Here is a 13,089-nt window from a genome sequence, read left to right on the forward strand (position 1 = left end):
GAGTAGTCGATGGAGCATCGTTGGCTTCCGGGGTCGTTCGACTGCCGCGGCTGGCGAGGCCGGGAAGGCCAAGGGGCGGGCCCTCGCGGCGTCTCGGGGGCGGGGCGGCGGGTGAAGGAGGCGGCGCTTCAACCAACCCAAACCACGAACAACAACAACGGCACCCAGAAGCCCCCGCGCCCGCAGTGGCTTCTTCCTCCGTCGCTGCCGCCGTCGCTGAGGGCCCTGGTTCGTCTCCTGCGGGGAGGCGGCGGGGAAAGGCTCGCCGCCATGAAGCTCCGCGTGCGGATGCTGAAGCGAACGGTTCTGCTGGAGTTGCCAGGGGAGGAGCCAACTCTGGGGGACCTGCGCGCGCACATCTGCCAGACGCTCTTGCCCTCTTGCGGTTACAGGTAACGTGTGAACCGTGGCGGGGAGGTGTGTGTGAGAAGGGAGTAGACGCACGAGCAAGGAGCCTCGCGGGCAGGAGTAGCTTTCGCGGACGCCTTTGCTGGGCTCCCTCGAAGTCACCTGTGGGCCCAGGGGAGGAGGACGGCGGCTAGAAACGGGGAAGAGCAGCTTGTTTGCGGCCGGGAAGGTCCTGGGTTCCCCCATTTCTTGGCATGGTGAAGGCGTCTAATTTGGGGTACATAAGGCATATTTATCTTGCTTAAAAACTCTGGCGCGCTGCGCTGCATACAGAAGAACGGAAAAATTGTCCAATGCGATACAGTGGCGATGGCAAAGAGTGGAGGCTGTATAGCCATTTGTCAAAAGGAAATAATGGAGGCTAACAACGTGTGCTTGTGTGTCTATGTATATGTATATATACAGTATATATGTATACAGTATATATGTGTGTATATGTAGTACACCCTGTCAGACTTTTTGGGAGTCATGTATAGATGCAGGAATAAAATAATGGGTGAGAGTTTCCATTCACTTCTCTCTTCGATTGGCTAATCACAAATCACAAATCAGACCCAAACTGAAGGCCCATCATTCAAGGCCCCTGTGCTGCTTCACCTTCCTTCCCTTATAGAACTTTTAACCGCTTGTCTTTCTTCTCTTATCTGCTCTAAGTTTATGTGAGTTATAATCACTTTTAACTGTTCGTTTTTATCCCTCTCCTCTTCTAAGTCTTATGTGCTTTCTTTTATTCACATGTTTGTATCTTATGCTGGTCTGCGACTGTAATAGTTTGTTCTTGTATCTTATTGCATTTATACAATGTTAATTTGCCAGTACTGAGATAAGGGAAGAGTTACTGAAACTGACCTGTAGAAAAATGAGGCCTTGCAGAGCTGATTGGCACATGTGAAACTGAAAGCCAAGAGCACAGTTTCGTTTATTGACTACAGCAGAAATAAGAACACTATCGCTGCTTATTACTGTGTGTGTGTGCAAGTGAACGATAAGTGAAACAGCTGTGGTTCCTGGAGGTGGAATACTGCAGGCAGCTGGCCTTGAGAGAACTTGGTTGCATTTAAAGTATAACTTGAATTAGAAGACAGAACCGTTACATTTGCTACAGCTGTGTTATTAACAAAACATGCATTGCTGATTCCTTCCTCCATTATTTTGGAACTAATAATTTACCTGCTGCAATTACTAATGAACTGTGGTTGATTCTAAAGTGAAAGTGGAAGTTCTCTGTCACCTGTTTTTGCAGGTAGAGGGGGAATGTGTGACCCTGATGCTCACTATGACTTGTTCACAGTTGCCCAAACCATGGCTCTGGTTCACTTACCACCCATCTGGTTTTCAGTGGAGAGCAGTTGTGCAATTGAAGCACATTCCTTTGCAGGAAGGAAACAGAGGGGTATATGTCTCAGCAGAGAGATAGATCTTTGTTCCTTGCAAACATGCAAAAAGCAAGCCACACATTGCACAGTGGCATACATGCCATTTTCAGGATACACTTGCATTATGTTAGAGACTTTGAATAGCCTTAAAGCAAGGCTTGCAGTTTCAGCACACAGTGATGTGTATAACTGGAATTAGGGAGTTATTTTTGTCTTCTGCACAGTCTGGATAATTCAAAGGTGTTGGAGAACTTTTTCCTTAAAAATTAACTTCATAAAAAAGTGAAGAAAGTGGAAAGTGACATCTTCAATTCTTAGTAATTACACTCAATATTTGTCCCTGTTTTCATGGGGAATAATTAGCATATGTGAATCTGTGTAAGAAGGGTGTGTGATTCTGTGTGGGTCTGAAATGTACTCCCCCATGACCTTGGGCTACTCTCAGCTTAACCTGCCTCACAGGGTACTTGTGATGGAAAAAAATGGGGAGGAAGAGAACTGTATGTCATCATGAGCTCCTTGGAGCAAAGGTGGGATGTAAACATAAAAATCAAATAGCTTTCTACTGGTCTAATATGATCCTCTATCTGGAAAAGCTTCACTCCAGTGTCTCTGGTCCCATCCATATGGGATGCTTATGACCATATGCATGCTGGCAATGGGCTACAGTAACCATAACAGATATGGGAGAAACAACATGACACAGGTTTCACACATTATCTGCTATTTGCATTGTGGTGGTGATGTAGTTGTTAGAGTTGGGTATTTAGAAATAGCCTGGTTTGCAGAATGGTGTGTATGCCTCAATACATGTTCCTCATGCAGTTAATTTTTTGTTTCTTGTTTTGTTTTTTTGCAGTTCTGATTCCAAGGTTGTAATAACCTTGAACAAGAAAGACTCCCTCACAGGAGAGCAGGAAACCCTAACATCATTGGGGGTTGTTTCAGGAGACTTGATATGTTTGGTGTTAGAAGAGGCCGATGCTGCACCCAGATTACCTGCATCTATTTCCTCATCTGTGCATCCATCACAGAATCATGAATCATCATCATCTACTTCAGATCCATGCCAAAGCCAGCCCAGGAGCCCAGATAGTGAAAAAAGCAACAGGCATGTAGCAGACAATGAAGTCCAAGATGATGTCCAAATGAGTGACAGTACGGTAAGTCCATAGGAACTAAAGACGCTCTCACTTAATTTTTCTTTTTAAAAAAATAAATGCTGTGTCTTGTGTGAAAAGAATAGAGGAGAAATGTGTAGCGGCTTAAACCACATTAGAGAGGCCACCTGTGTTATGGAAACATGTGTTATTAATTTTTCTCTTGGTCAGTTCCCACAACTGGGTATACATACATCATTTTATTTGTATGCTGCCTTTCCAGAGTTAAAACCATGCTCAAGGCGGCTTATAACATCAGTGACATAACTGCAAACATAACAAGAGAAGTCATACACTTCTCAATAAATAAATATCAATAAATAAAACATCAAAAAGTATACAACAAAGTTGAACCAAAGATACAAAAAAAATTATTCTCAATAACAGCAACAACTCTCCTCCCAGCAATGCCCCCCTCCAACAATACCGCAACCCAATAGTATGTTCAGCAGCCTTTGTTTTTGTAGCCACAGTCAGTCAGGGCCCCACTCTCGCAGGCCAGGCAGAAAAAGGCCAGCAAGGCAGAGGGAGCCGGTCTTCCAGGACTCACAGCAAAGATGATCAATCCCAAATAATGACAGGGCTTCCTGGTCTATAGGGAGGGAGCCTTTGGTTGTTCAAGGTTATTACAAACTTGGTATCAGAACTGCAAGAAAAGCAAAGTCAACTGCATGGGTTATGTATTTATACTGAGGCATACACATCATTTTACGGACCAGGCTTTTTCCAAATACCCAACTGTATTGGCAGCATTACTACCACAAACAGCAGATAGTCTGAAACCTAGATAATGTTGTTTCACTTTCTCCCATGCTTATTATGGCTACTTTTTGAATCCCCTGTTTCTGCTGCTCTCCTTTCAAGGCAGAATCCAGCCAGGGGTTTGCTCCAGAGACTGTCTCAGGTGACCTTGATATTCCTGAAGCTGTTGGTTCCTACCCTTCAGAGCCAATGCTTTGCTCTGAAGCTACAGATGGGCAAGTGCCGCACTCACTTCAGACCCTTTACCACGCTGCAGAGTGTACCAGTGCCAACGATGCCTTGGTTGTTTTGATACACCTTATCATGATGGAGACGGGTTACATACCTCAAGTAAGCAAAAAAAGTGAAAGACTCAGTGGGGAGGGGAGGATAGTAATGTTGCACTGTGCTAGTTGATCCTGGTGGCTTCATCTCCTCTCCCATCTACTGATTAACAGAGGCCACATTCTCTTGTCCCCACAGTATAGGTTCAAGCCATAGTTTGTGTCTGATGTGTGAGGAACCATGACTTGCATTAGATGTGTCTGTAATGTGAGGAAGTACACATTCATTAGGATAACTCCTGATTTACAAACTTGTCTTTCCAGAGAGCTAGCTTGAAGTCTACACTGGGGGCCCTGTGTGCTTGCATATTAGGAGATTTTTGTGGATTTTCTTTTGGGCTGGATACTAGTGAAGATAACTTGCAGGTTATAATTGAGGTTGTAAGGCGGGGAGCATGTGAATATAAGCTTGTGGGGGGAGAGAAAGTGTCTAAAGGGATTTTTGGTTAAGAGCTCTGCCTTCATTAAGCAAAGATTATTGGAACTGGAAAAGTTTTTTTTTTTTTAATTCCCCATCCCCATATTTTGCTCCTTTCCATCTAGAAAGCTTGGGGTGGGCAGCACTTCTTTAAAGTAAAGTAATATCCCCAGAAAAATGTAAAATTATCAACATTTTTTTAAAAAATATCCTTTCTACATGCAGAATCTTTGAATTTTATTTTAAATGTCTTATTTTTTGTATTTGATGCTAGTTGTCTTGGACATGGTTGATGGAAGTATAAATATTTATAGTAAACTATGAAATCACGTCCATGTACCATCACAACAAGTATTATAAATTCTGTAAAGTCCCCACATAAGAAACCAAATTGAGAAGTTTCAAAACATCTGTAAAGTAGGTTAAACACAAAATACACTGGCTTTGATTTGATGGAGCCTACTGAATTTTTTGGTATGATAGTTTTAATTTGCATTCAGTTCAATGTCTTGAATTAAAAAAAAAATGCTCTTTGAAAGCCCCCACCACCAAATATTTGCTTGACAGTCACATGAGAAATCCTAAGAAAAGGTTTTTTTCAGACTAAATCAACATGTGAGACAGACTTATGTAAGACCATTTGAATTGGTGGATTTAGATGTGTCTTGCTGTCTGTCTAAATTTAGGCCCTGAGAACGTCTGCTCCCACCTGAGTCCCTTCTGTTCCAGCCCAGCTTGGATTGTACAGTACAAGACAGGGCAGTATAAATTGTACTGCTGTGATATCCTGACCCCTGCAGTGTCAGCTACAAACATTGCAGAATTCAAACGTTCAGAATAAAAGTCTTTGGCCTAGTCAGTCTCTAGTTTTATGGAAATATCACTTTTCAGGAAGAGAGGAGGGTGGGGACTGTCACAGTAACTGTTTTCCCCCCTCCATTTCCAGGGGACAGAAGCAAAGGCAACATCAATGCCTGAGAACTGGAGAAGCAAAGGTGTCTATAAGCTGCAGTATACCCACCCCCTCTGTGAAAATGGCTTTGCTGCACTTACTTGTGTGACTTTGGGGAACCTTATTGTTGTCAATGGTAAGAGTGTTCTTGAAAATACTTTGGTTGAAAGTTACCTTGTGACTATCGCTCTTTGCCTCTCAAGTTTCTTCCAATGCTAGCAGAAGCCTGAAATGAGCTTCCATTGAGTCTGAATATTTTCTGCTATGGCATCAGCACCTGTGGGATATCAAGCACAACCAAGGTGCTTTTCTGTATTGAAATACAGGACATCTTAAATAAATGTCTCTGTAACTTTATCTCTGGAATGGAAATTGGATATTTTTATTAAGATATGTGACTCACTTCTGAGCTAGTGAATTCTCATTGGTATAGTAATGCAACTATTCAGTATAATTCTATAATAGAAAAGCTGACTTGTACAGATGCTGCTGACTATGTCCATTTCTGCTGGCACTAAGTGCTTCTAGCAAGTGCCTCTTTTACAGTAATTTGTTTGGTGTAAACTAAAATAATCAGTTAAGCATAAATAAGTTATCAAATCATCCCCACAACAGAAAATGAAGCTGGGCTGCATCTTCAACACTTGTTCCAGTACGTAACAGAGCCTCTGCTTCCCAATAAATCAAATCGTTTTGCTGTTTCCTTTCCTTTTACCATTTTAGTAATCTTGATTATACATGCCATATTCCAAAATCTCAAACTATTCATCAACAGATTAATATTTTTCCATCTCATGGACCTGACTCGCAGTCAATAAATGTAAAATTTCAGTGTCATTGAATTCCAATGGACCTTTAACATAAGCAGATAGAGCAAAGATTGGATTCAGAATAAGGCTTTCTTTGGTAACTAAATGTTGATTCTTATTTTGAGGATGGACCCCCCCCCCTTTATGTTTTCTCATTGTGCTCTTTGTCTCTTGCAGTAATGTTAAAGATTGCTGATGACATCAAAAGTGTGAAGAGGCTGCAGCTTCTGCCAACATCATTCATTTGTTTTGAGAACTCGGGTACTTTTTATATATAACTTTTCAATACATAATTTAATGTGCTCCTGACTTTCAGGTGGTCAGTCTTGCTCTTCAGTGAAATGAAGCATTAATGGGCTTGGGCAAATTTGACAGATGAGTGGGGAATGCCTGCCGAAGCAGGGCAGCAGATATCTTCCAAGTTTGTAACTGTGTTGTCTTTTCACAGTTTGCTGAAACTGTGTTTGAGATTCCAGAAGACCTTGTGGGCTCCAGGCAGATTTTGAGGTCCCTGAAAGATGATACCACAAAGAAAAAGATAATTGGCTGCCAGTTGTGCAGAAGAGATTCCTTGTGTGTTGCAAGCAGGGGGAACTGACAACTGCTTGCCACAAAACCTTTCTGAGCATGCAGTGGAATATAATCCTTTATTAATGATGTTATCCACTATAATTATCAAGTTAGTCAAGAAATGGCAAGATGTCTGCAGCAGGCAATCCTTTCATATTCCAAAAATATTTTAGTGTAGGGCAATGACCCCCCCTCCCGGATAACCTCATAAATTTGAGGATTTAAAAGATAAAACACAGTACAGTGGACGCTCGGGTTACGAACGTGGTCCGTGCGGGATGCACGTTCGCAACCCGCAGCGGTGTGTCTGCGCACGCACGGGTTGCGATTTAGCGCTTCTGCGCATGCACGACCCCCGAAACGCTGGAAGTAACCCGTTCCAGTACTTCCGGGTTTAGGCTTGTCCGTAGCCCAAAAAAGCGCAACCTGAAGCGTCTGTAACCTGAGGTATGACTGTAGTGCTGTTTAAGTCTTCATTGATGCTGAAATGGTGGGTAGGTATATGTGTAAACACCACTTTACAGGCCTTGCTCCTGACATCCATGAGTCTGCAGATAGACCATGCAAATACACATAGGCTTCTGTATATACGCTCTGTATCTTTCTATCTATCCAGGGCACTAACGGGAAATCTTGTACTCGTGGCTATGTAGAGACGTAGTCTGTGAAAAGGTGGAGGTTAGGGCTGGAGTGGGTGATGCAGTGCGATCTTCCTCTCCCGTCCCACCCTCTGCTACACATTTCTGGAAGGCTGAACTCTGAGCATAACTGGTGTCAATCTAGAAGTCTTCAAGTCGGCCTGCTAGCTTGGTTTAGTCTTGTGTAATGATGGACATTTGGCCAGCAGAGGGAGTTGCAGCATTGAAACTATGGCAGCGTTTTCACATAGGGCTTCATATAACTAGCTCTTGTATTAAAATACTTAAAAGACTCCCTCAGTGTTTATTATTTTATATAACTGCTCTAATGGGTTATAGCCAGTGACGTCATCCTATTAGCGCAAGGGCTTCTGTCTGTAGATCAGAGCTGCTTCTTCCTGCATGCCTCTGCACTCCCAGATTTGTTCTGGGAGTTCCCCCAACCCTCTGGAACAGATTTCGGAGGAGCAGAAGCCACATAGAGAGAGGAATCCTGTTGTGCAAGCAGAAGTCATTGCACTGATGGGACACCTTCATTGCATACAGCTCCATATGTTCTACCCTCCCCTCCCCTCCAACGGCAGGAGCTTGAATTTGTAGTCAAAGCAGACTCTTTTCACCTAGATGCGCTACGGCAGGGGTAGCTAACGTTAGCCAACAATACATGGGGAGCTCTAACTCCCACCACCCCCAGCCAGCATGGCCAGCGGTCAGGAGTGATGGGAGTTGTAGTCCAGCAACATCTGAAGGGTACCATGTTAGCTACCCTTGCTCTATAATCATTCAACCTTGCGAATACTATCCCAGAGAAACACTATATTTTTCTGTGTATAACATGCCCCCATGTATGTTAATTTTGTGGACTCAAAATTAAGAAAATGGGGGGCAATTGTATCTGTGTATAAGATGACACTCAATTTTAAACATATTTTTAAAAGGAAAAAACCTAGTCTTATACACGGGAAAATACGGTAATTGTTGTGGTATATCACATTTGGAATAAGATCAGCTCATTTTCTGCTTAATTGTTTAAAGGTGATATTTGCTGTAGAAAATAGGGTGAGTGGGAATTTGCAAACCTATGATGATCAAACTTTTTTTTTTAAGCGAATGTTGCAGGAATATATAAGGATCTTCAGAAGCTATCACGTCTCTTTAAAGATCGGCTGGTGTACCCTCTTCTGGCTTTTACCCGGCAAGGTAAGAAAAGCACTGAAGGAAGCATATTGGGAATCCTTTGTGAAAACAGTGCTTTGTCATAGAGGCTAAAGAATATATTAAGAGTGCACTGCCAATTCTCTTTCTCCGACTTCTCCATTAGTTTCCATGTTGCTTTTGGTTATTAAGTGCACAGACCCAGACCCACCAGCTTGGAACTCACCACTGAGACGTAGTGCATACTTCTGGTATGCTAAACTGTCTTTGCCTACAGACTCTGTAGCCTTGTATCTGTGTTCATGGGCATATGAGTGTGTGAATCCTTGGCTTCTAAGGTCTGATGCTCCTGCTTAGGATTCACCCCATTCTCTAATCTCAAGTGATTAAGATGGGTCCCAGCACTAGAAGGATCCAGTTCCTAACCAGCCTCCAGTGTCGGATTGCTTTCCAGTATTCATAAATCAATATATTTCTACCCCTCAAGTATAGTCATGGTTGCAGTGAATGACATACAAAACTGAATAAGTACCAATTGCTAATTTGGGAAATGTTAATAAAATAGATAAAAATCTGAAACTGCCTTTTGAAGTCTAAAAGAGATTCATGTTTCATTTAAGGGGCAAAGACCTCTAGTGTTGAGCCAGCTGGAGAGTCTGTTTCCTCTGTGGCTTGAGAATATAGAAAGCAATAAAAGGCTGGCTTTGATCTGTATGGGTTCTCTCCCCCCACCTTCCCTGGACTGATGAAAAACTATAGAATGCAGCATACTGAGCAAAGCTAATGTCATGTTGTAGTTGCCTGAGATTTAGGTTCCCAGACCTGGGATGTGGCGGTGGTCCAGTGTGTATATTTCTGAAGCCATAGAGGAGTTTGGTGGTTAGGACCAAATTAGATGTGATGTTTGGTGTTGCATAGGTGATTTAATTGCAAAACCCCCCCCCCCAAAAAAAAATGGTGGCCAGTTTGTGTGTGTATGTAGGGGCATAGAGAGAAGAGATGGGCTCTAGCCTTTTGCTTCTGCCATAATCCTGGTTGGAACTGGAGCCCCTGCCCCAGCCACACATACTATTCCCACAATGGAATTTCCTGTTGTGGCAGAGTGTAAAACTTCCCTCCCATTCAACTGCCCCAGTCTGCCTCAGCGGCCCTTCCTTTCAGGTCGGCAACTTGGTTTCACATATACAGTGCCAAATTTCAGGCCAAATGTCTCACCTGTTTTGTCCCATAGCAGACAACCATTCACGCTGCCAATTATTCCCAGAGAAGCTTGGTCTCTTTAATATTAGCTGGCCGTATGATTACAATGGGAATAGCTGAGAGGTAGAATTTTTCTTAAGTGCCGCCCCCTCCCCCCGCCCGCACGCCTACTTTCTGAGTGTATGTGTGTGAGATGCCTTAGTGAAGTTCCTTGGCCAGGCTGTTAGCTGGACCTGATACTGAAACAACACATAGCTTGCCCTGTGATCCTTCACTCCCTTTGGAACATCAGTCCTTGCCTTAGAAATTTAGGTGTCGCTTGTGGTGGCAGAGCTTGTAAGTCACTTGGACAAATTCCTGACTTCTGTGTTTTGAACTCTACCCACTAGTAGCATTGAACATGTACAGCTGACCATTGGAGACCCCCCCATAGAGGACCAAACACTACTACTAATAAATCAGACTGTTGGTCTGCCTTTTCTAGTTGTAACCATCCTGAAAGGGTCTTGGAGAAACAGTTTTCCTGTATTTCTGTTACGGATATTCTACTGATGATATTAGGGATTGAAACTCAGATCCTCCCCATGCAAAATCATGTATTTTACTGGCACGTCACCAGACAGATTGGTGATGGAGCCTAAAGGATGGGCATTAGATGTGGGCTGAATATATTACAGTGGTACCTCAATTTAAGAACAGTCCAGTTTATGAACGATTCTGTTTACAAACTCCGCAAAACCGGAAATAGTGTCCTGGTTTGAGAACTTTACCTCAGTCTAAGAATGGAATCTGAACGATGGAAGGGCACTGGTGGCAGGAGGCCTCATTAGGTTAAGCACGCCTCGGTTTAAGAACGGTTTTGGTTTAAGAACGGACTTCTGGAACGGATTTAGTTCGTAAACTGAGGTACAATTGTACTCTGCTTATATTTCATTTTGAACTGGTGGTGCTTTACTGTACTGGCTTGTATTAAGTGGTGGCTTTATTGTCTCTCAAGCACTGTCATCATTTAAAAAATGAGGCCTGTCAACCATTTTGTAGGCCATTACTAAGTCATAAAAGAGGGCATGGTACTGTATTGTTCATTCCCTTGATAAACAGTTATTTGCATTTTGAGGTTTTTATTCTGAAAGCTACTGTTTTCTAGCTGCATTTTAACAGCAAGCCTTGTATCTGACAGCAGTTTGTGATTGTATAAACCATATTATAATAAACTATATTTTATTACAGCAGCACTGTGGATAATGCCATTTTCTCCACCCCCATTCTGTCTTAACTAGCTTTGAACCTCCCAGATGTGTTTGGCTTGGTGGTTCTTCCACTGGAACTGAAACTAAGGATTCTCCGACTCCTGGATTTCCGCTCACTTTTATCTTTGTCTGCTGTTTGCCATGACCTCTATGCTGCTTCAAATGATCAACTACTGTGGAGATTTGTGTACCTGCGGGATTTTAGAGGTGAATTCCTACTCACTTCCTCTTATGATGCTTTGAGGTGAAATGGCAGGCTTGATCCCAAACTTAGTTGTATTAAGTGGAGAGCAGCTGGCAAATATAGCTATAACTATTCAAGGAATAGTTATTGGATAAAAGGGTGCACCCACCGGAGGGACTTGTGGTATTGTATCTGCTGGAAGGTTTTTAATTTTTTTAAAATAAATTAATATAAAACACAGTACCAACTTCCTGAATTAACTGGAGTATGTTTTCTGCGGTACAGAAATGTCTTATGGGATTGCTGTATTAGAAACTGATTTCTAATTTGTGATTTCTGCTTAGATTCTGTTACCAGGCCCCGAGATACAGACTGGAAGGAAGTGAGTGACTTTCTTGATTTAAAATTTTTTTAATACAGTGGTGTCTCTGGTTATGAACTTAATTAGTTCCAGAGGTCTGTTCTTAACCTGAAACCATCCTTAACCTGAGGTACCACTTTAGCTATGGGGCCTCCCGCTGTCTCTGCGCCGCCAGCATGTGATTTCTGTTCTCATCCTGAGGTAAAGTTCTTAACCCGAGGTACTACTTCCAGGTTAGCGGAGTCTGTAACCCGAAGTGTGTGTAAGCCGAGGTACCACTGTACATGTTTTTAAGAATAGGCATAGGCTTAGCTTCTAAGCTAAATAAAAGTGCAATCAGTACAGGATACAAACTTGTACTTGAATACTCAGTTGATGCCAACCTGTATAATATTCTGTGGAATCTGAGTCCTACAATCTCTGGTCTCCTTTTTGGGGATGGGGGAATTTTATTTAAAGAAAAGAAAGGGAGGCCAGCCTAGTTGGCCCATCTTCCTCTATTCTAGGAAGTTGTTCAGAACACCCTTTGATTTGGGGGCAGTTGTGTTGGGGAGTGTGATACTTTGAATAATGGTTCGACTTAAATGCATATTGTATTTATCATTATAGGTAGGGTTAAGCCTTTTTCATTTGTTTTTTCCACAGCTCTACAAGAAAAAATATAAGCAGAAGAAGGAAGCCCTGAGGTGGCGACACATGATGTTTCTACCCCCACTCCTTCCTGTGCCACTTCATCCTAACTCGATATATCCCAATCCTTTCCTTCCCAATCCTCTGTATCCCCCAATGATCATTGGTGGTGAACATGATGAAAGGCCATCAGCTCCATATATTGCAGATCCGATCCACTCCCTCTTTTCTGGAGTTAGGGAGCTTCCTCAGCTTTCTCCCTTAGATCCCTTCCTTACTTTCAGGCAACACATTGATTCACTTCCAGATCCTTGCCCCACACTCCGAGGAAGAGGCAGTCGGGTCCGTCCGATTGATAACCGCCGTGCATTCATATGACTGCAGCTTGGTTTTTAGGGCTTTAAACATACCTGCTCATGGGTTTGCTTTCACACCGTAGGATATTTAAGCCACAGGGTTCAGGTGTCTGGTTGTTGTCGTTTTTAATTATGGCAGTGCATATGTACTAGGAGATCTTGATTCTGGGGGTTTGGGCTCAACACCATTCAAATGACCAGTGCTGCCTCCCTTGGAACTGGAGAGACTTTTCTGAAAGAACTTTGGGGAAAACTTTAATTCTTTTCGTTACCATCTGCAAACTGCTTCTTTGAAAGCAAAAGGTGGTTGGCTTTAGCTACATCAGATAAAGAGCACTTTAAACACAAAGCATTATGTTGGTCTGGATTGTCTTTTTCTTTAAATAGGTCTTTTAAATGAATGTGGTTGTGATTTTCCCTGAATAGCTGGCCTGATTAGATTTCTCTTCCATGAGAACTTCCTGTTCCATGCAACATCTGACATATGGAAAGCCCATGGCCCCCAAAATGTATCTGATTTGATTCGCTTTCAGATAC

The 13,089-nt window shown here is 42.7% G+C and overlaps 2 protein-coding genes across 3 annotated transcripts in view; one reads left to right on the top strand and one right to left on the bottom strand.

The window, feature by feature from the left end:
* Positions 1-34: 34 nt before the first annotated feature.
* Positions 35-12,901, top strand: FBXO7 (F-box protein 7). Of its 2 annotated transcripts, none has more exons than XM_083700460.1 (9): positions 35-392; positions 2,644-2,947; positions 3,809-4,036; positions 5,394-5,535; positions 6,386-6,469; positions 8,524-8,616; positions 11,052-11,228; positions 11,550-11,587; positions 12,212-12,901. In XM_083700460.1, exons 1-9 carry the CDS (start codon positions 271-273, stop codon positions 12,572-12,574), a joined length of 1,551 nt encoding a protein of 516 aa, XP_083556586.1. In that variant the 5' UTR covers positions 35-270; the 3' UTR covers positions 12,575-12,901. The 2 variants fall into 2 exon arrangements, with proteins under 2 accessions (XP_083556586.1, XP_083556587.1); XM_083700461.1 differs by lacking the exon at positions 35-392 and adding an exon at positions 500-625.
* Positions 3,317-13,089, bottom strand: part of SYN3 (synapsin III) — a 194,138-nt gene continuing 184,365 nt past the window's right edge. Inside the window, exon 16 of the mRNA XM_083700465.1 lies at positions 3,317-3,590. The gene's annotated coding sequence lies outside the window, so the exon portion shown is untranslated. The remainder of the gene's footprint in view (positions 3,591-13,089) is intronic.

The sequence above is a fragment of the Podarcis gaigeae genome (assembly GCF_964106915.1).
Source record: "Podarcis gaigeae genome assembly, chromosome: 10".
NCBI lineage: Eukaryota > Metazoa > Chordata > Lepidosauria > Squamata > Lacertidae > Podarcis > Podarcis gaigeae.